Source organism: Cygnus olor, chromosome 25 (assembly GCF_009769625.2).
Source record: "Cygnus olor isolate bCygOlo1 chromosome 25, bCygOlo1.pri.v2, whole genome shotgun sequence".
NCBI lineage: Eukaryota > Metazoa > Chordata > Aves > Anseriformes > Anatidae > Cygnus > Cygnus olor.
This window is the reverse complement of record NC_049193.1, coordinates 1,014,180-1,019,306: the sequence shown is the minus strand read 5'-3', so window position 1 is coordinate 1,019,306 and position 5,127 is coordinate 1,014,180. Positions and strand designations below refer to the sequence as shown.

The 5,127-nt window shown below is 54.8% G+C and overlaps 1 protein-coding gene across 1 annotated transcript; it reads right to left on the bottom strand.

Annotated features, from left to right (window-relative positions):
* Positions 1-403: 403 nt before the first annotated feature.
* Positions 404-3,411, bottom strand: PSMB3 (proteasome 20S subunit beta 3). Its single transcript, XM_040537150.1, has 6 exons — positions 3,262-3,411; positions 2,733-2,917; positions 2,092-2,199; positions 1,511-1,688; positions 1,157-1,251; positions 404-530 (listed from the first exon to the last, which is right to left on the bottom strand). The coding sequence occupies exons 1-6, from the start codon at positions 3,394-3,396 to the stop codon at positions 482-484; spliced, it is 750 nt and encodes a 249-aa protein (XP_040393084.1). The 5' UTR covers positions 3,397-3,411; the 3' UTR covers positions 404-481.
* Positions 3,412-5,127: the final 1,716 nt, after the last annotated feature.

The window sequence follows — 5,127 nt, the reverse complement described above, 5'->3', positions numbered from 1 at the left end:
TACATCTGTTCCTCATTGCTGTCCTGTTTAAGAGTGTTCTAATGATCAGCTGTTACTCCATGAGGTATGTGCTCATTTTAAGTCCTGTATTAACCACAGCTGGAAAAGTGTGTTTATACATGCCTGTAAACCGGGGCTCCTAAGTAAAAACTAATTTTACCAAGTACTGGATATGAGAACAAATTAGAGCTAACAGGAAAAGCTCACACTGCCTTGAAGGAGATGCTGCTGACTCCCTAGGGTGCAGCTGAAGCTCAGCCACATGTAGGTGTACCTGGAAAGATCAGTATAGGTGGCTTAGAGAGAAAGATAAACTCCACTATGTGAAACCCAAGCTCCTTCGGATAGCTTTAGAGATTAGAACTTAATCTTACTGTTCAGATTCAAGAAAAGGAAAGTTCACTACAATAAAGAATTTTATTAAAAAAAAAAAAAAATCCAAGCAGACTGGGATGTGAAACGCGCACGCAGTTGTGCTGGGCTAGTCCATGCGAGCTTTCAGGGTCCGGGTAGTGATCTTGTCTTTTTCACTAGAGAGGGAGAGAGAGAAAACTACCAGTAAATTCCTGTTAAATACTTCCTTAAAGATCATCACTTCCTTAGCAAGATGCAATGTGCATATGTAGTTTGTTTGCTAGTGCAGGCGGGATCATCTAAACCTGAAGGTGGCTGTTAAAATTCGGAAAATCCCATCCTCCTGCCCCTTCTCCCCAAGGGAGCTCAGTAGGTGCAATAAGCAGTAATGCCTGGGATACTGCGTATTGTACCCAGTAGTAAGCAACACCACGAGCAAAATAAGCAGCTTCCTGACTGCATTTGGACTTCTGAAGCAAACCATGCATTCAGCTTTGGCAAAGAGCAATCTCTTGGCCAGTGTTACCCACATGTGAGGAATCACACTACTCAATACCGATGGAAATGCAGCTAGGGAAGCCCTACGTAGTGAGAGTTGAACTCTAGAGTTAACTTCCCCTGGCTGCTGTAGCAACAGCCGTAAGCTGCAGCAGAGAGCAGCCATGAGAAATCAAACAGCACTTAGAACGGACACAGCATTGCTAAGAATGCTACTGAAAGGAAGTGAGATCCCTCACCTGACTTTAACATACAGCTTGTTAAATTCTACTGCTGTTCTGTAAGGGAAGAGAGCAGCACTTACATTATGTGTACTACTACGCCCATTCCAGATACGGCATCTCTGTCCACTGCATTCAACATGGCCTGCGAGATCGTTTCAAAGAGGTGATCGGGTTCCTGAAGAACAGAAGTTATTTTAGTTGGTGTAAAAACCAGGTGTTGAGTCATCAGATTTTGTTCAAACCTCAAAATATCATCCAAGACGCTGCAAGATTTTTCCTGCAGGCTGCTGCAAGCTACAGCCTCTTTCTTCTGAACTTCTCCAGGAAGTATCAAAGGACAGAGCTTTTCATCCAGCCTGTTTAGCTCAGGTTCTCCAGTTAACAGCAGGAGGCTGAATCCAAGAAGCAGAGCTGAACTTGGCCACCTCACTCACCATATCAGGCTCCCAGAGGGACTCGCACATGCCGTACATCTGCTCTGAGCAGGTGCCGCTGACCACGAAATCATCGGTTATCATGGGGCAGCCGATCAGGTCTAGAGAGCAGATGAAAGGTTCGTGTGTTATGGGGTCCAGTCCAGCAATGACTGGTTCTGTGTAGTAAGGTCCAAACCTGTGAAGAAAAGCACAGCATAGTTTTTTTCTCAGTTTTTCTCCAGTTCAACCACCTGGAAGCAGCCACACATGAACATGTACGGATCCGTACAAGGAAAAAATTACACAGATCCTTTTGCTGGGGGATCTTTCAGGTCAATCTAGAAGCATCCTGCCATGGTTTTAGCATGGCACAGTAAATGAACTTGTACTGTTACAGGAGCATTTTAACAAAACTCAGTGTTGTTTTGCAAGAAAATTGAAGATAACATTGTCTCTAGACGGAAATCTCCTTTTCCCATATCAAAAAAAACGTCTTTACAAGGAGCCCTCCTCATCCTCCCGACTCTCTGGAATGGGATCGGTTCCAACAACCACAGCCTTTACTAACGCACAAAGTGACTCGGGTGTTTGACAGTTACCGTCTCTCATAGAGCAGATTGGAAACCATGCTCATAAAAGTCTGAGGCTTGATCTGCCTGCCTTCTTTCAGCTCGTAGAGATTCAGCCTGAACTTCAGTCTTTGGGCACTGCAAGAAGAGAGGAGAAACAACATTAAAGCCAGAGAAGGCTCCTTTCACTTTCATCTTCACCCAGGCCTGAACTGTTCTGTTGTGTGCTGAGAGGTAGCAAATCTGATGCGTGCCTGCGATAGGCAAGTACTCGAGATGCAGCTCCTTTTATACATGAAATGATTCAGGTGTCTTAGCAGTGACGAGACCTTAAATCACACGCAGTTTTATTTTTAGAAAAGAATCTGCTCTTGTATTGCAAACATAAGTAGAAGCTTCATAAACCCAAGAAACAAAAGACTAGGGAAATCGCACAATCCGTACATGCTGTGAGATCAAAGATGAGCACAGCATTGACCTGAGTCAGAGCCTTCTGGCTTGTCTGCAGACAGCCCAAGAGAGCCCCAGTGAGCGGAGACCAAGAAAAGGAGTGCTGGTACCGGCTTTGCGCCCTCCCCAAACGAGCAAACCCGGTGACGCTCAGCCGTTAGTCCCCACGTAAAGGTGCCTCTTCCAGGCTCTGTGAACCCGCGGGCCGGAGCAGCACTTACACGGTCTGCACGTCGGTGGCCAGCCCCGCCAGCCCGATGTACAGCCTCTCCCCCATGGGGAAAATCTTCTGGAAGTCCGTGGTCACCATCTGCGCCTGGATCCCGAACCGCCGGTCCGCGGCAATGGCCACGCAGCTCTTCCCCTTCATGGCCATTACGGCCCCGCCGTTGTATGACATGATCGACTGCGAGACGGGGCCGGATGAGGGGGGGCGGCGGGGCCACACCGGGACCCCCGGAACGCCCCCGGAACTCCCCCAGACCCTCCCCCGGGCCCCACCGGGACCCTCCCGGGAGCCCTTGGAACCCTCCGGGACCCCCCGGGGTCCCCCCGCCCTCCTCCCGGGAACCTCCGGGAACCTCCGGGACCCCCCGAGCCCTCCCGGGACCCCCCGGGACCCCCCCGGCGCCCTCCCCCAGGCCTCACCGGGAGCCTTTGGGACCCCCCGGGGTCCCCCCAGCCCTCCCCCCGGGACCCTCCGGGCCCCCCCAAGCCCTCCCGGTACCCCCGGCCCGTCCCGGCGCTCACCATGGTGCCGGCCGCTCTTCCCCCGCCAGCCCCGGCCCTGCTGCTTCTGCCGCCTCCGCCGCCGCCGCTCCTGCTCCTTCGTCCCGCCTCCCTCCTCCTCCCATTGGCCGCCGCTCGCCGCTCGCCGCTCGCCATTGGCGGCTGGGCCCTCCGAGGGGCGGGGCTGGAGGGTGTGGGCAGGGGGAGAAAAGTGAAGAGTCACGGGGAGCGGGGCATGCCGGGACGGCGGCGGACCGAGGGGCGGGGGCGCAGCGAGCGCAGCCGGGTGCAGGGGGCAGAGCTGGGTGGGCGCGGGGGCGTCGCCCCGCCGGGGGGGCGTGCGGGGCGCTGCACAGCTGGATGCGCGTGCAAGGACCCGGCACAAGAGCTGGGTGTCTGAGCAGGGACGTTGCACAGCTGGGTGGTTGCACAGCGGGGCGTCCGTGCGGGGGCAGCGCCCAGCTGGCAGGCGCAGTCCTGGTGGTTCTGGAGCTGTCCCTGTGCTGCAGCCTCGTGCTTGTCCCCTGCACACACGCACGTTCCTGTCACAGTCATGATCGGGGGGGGGGGACGGGTTGGGACCGGCCGGACTCAGCCCAGCGTGGCCCCGGCATCTCCTGTTTGGTGCTGGGAAAAGTTGCCCCAAACTCGTCTGAACTGAACTAAAAACCCCAGGAAACCCGTCCTGCTTCACTGGGCACAGCCCTGTGCGGGTCAGGCTTCGTGCATCCTCCATCTGTCCTTGTCCTGCTGGGAGCCAGGGGCAAAAGCCCAGATGTGCCCTGTTTTGGAAAGGGCGGCACGACGAAGTCGCTCTGTAGAGCAGTGAGTCGTGGCCCATCCCGGGGAGGGGAAAGGGCCTGGCAAGTGGTCGCGAGGGTATTTTTTATTCAGAAAGCAAATGAAAGGGGGATCTGCGCTCTGCAGAGTATTGGATTTCCTTCCCCATCCCCGCTCGCCAGCTCTCCCCTCTCCTGGAGGAGACAGGATTAAACGTTTAATTTAGGGGAGTGATGTTGTGCCAAAGGGAAAGAGATCCATGTGTTTGGAAACGCTCTCAAATGCACACCAGATCAGCCCACCTGGTTTCAATGAAAACCTCCGGCCCGTGCAGGGCCTGCTCACCCGCCCAGGGACCGAGCCCCGGAGGCTCAGCCTGTCCCATGGCTGTTGTATTTTTAAAGAGTTTTCCATTGTAAAATGTTTCTTGCGGGAATGAAGTCAGAGGCCACACTTTGTCTGGCAGGAACATGCCACACGCTGGGGACAGAAGGAGCACCAAAGCCAGACGGAAATCAAAGGCAGATTTCAGCAGAGCCTCGTTCCTTTGCAGCCCCGGCGGGCTCAGGTGGTACCGGGGAGGTGATGCCCGCTGGGCACCTCTCTGCCCTTTGTGCTCTCGGACGTGGACGGCAGCAGAAATCCTCATCCCCAGCCCCGGCACCGCCGGGCTCGGCCGTGGGAGCGTTGTTTGTGGCTCTGGGCTGGAAACACCGGGGATCCGCCTGGCACTGCCTCGCGCCCTGCATCGAAACATTAACTGCGTTATTTCGGGTATGAAAATAAAATCAGGGCAGGCGGGGAACATAAATAGATTTTACAAGACTTTGTAGGAGAGGAGAACTTTAGCAATGCAGGGTTTGGACCCCCTTCAGCTTTTTTTGAAACAAAATACAGACTCTTGGTGGAAACACTTCCAAGTCTCTGTTCGGGGCAGGGGGCAGGCGGCAGGGGCTGAGCAGAAACGTTTGTGCTCAGGCTCTGACCCGGGGCAAGCTTCCCCCCAGAGCGAGCTGTGAGCCCTCGGTGGGCACAGGGCCACCGCCTGCCCCTTTGCAGCCTCTCCCGGTCCATCTCGGCCCGGTCCGAGGACAAGGAGCCGCCGGA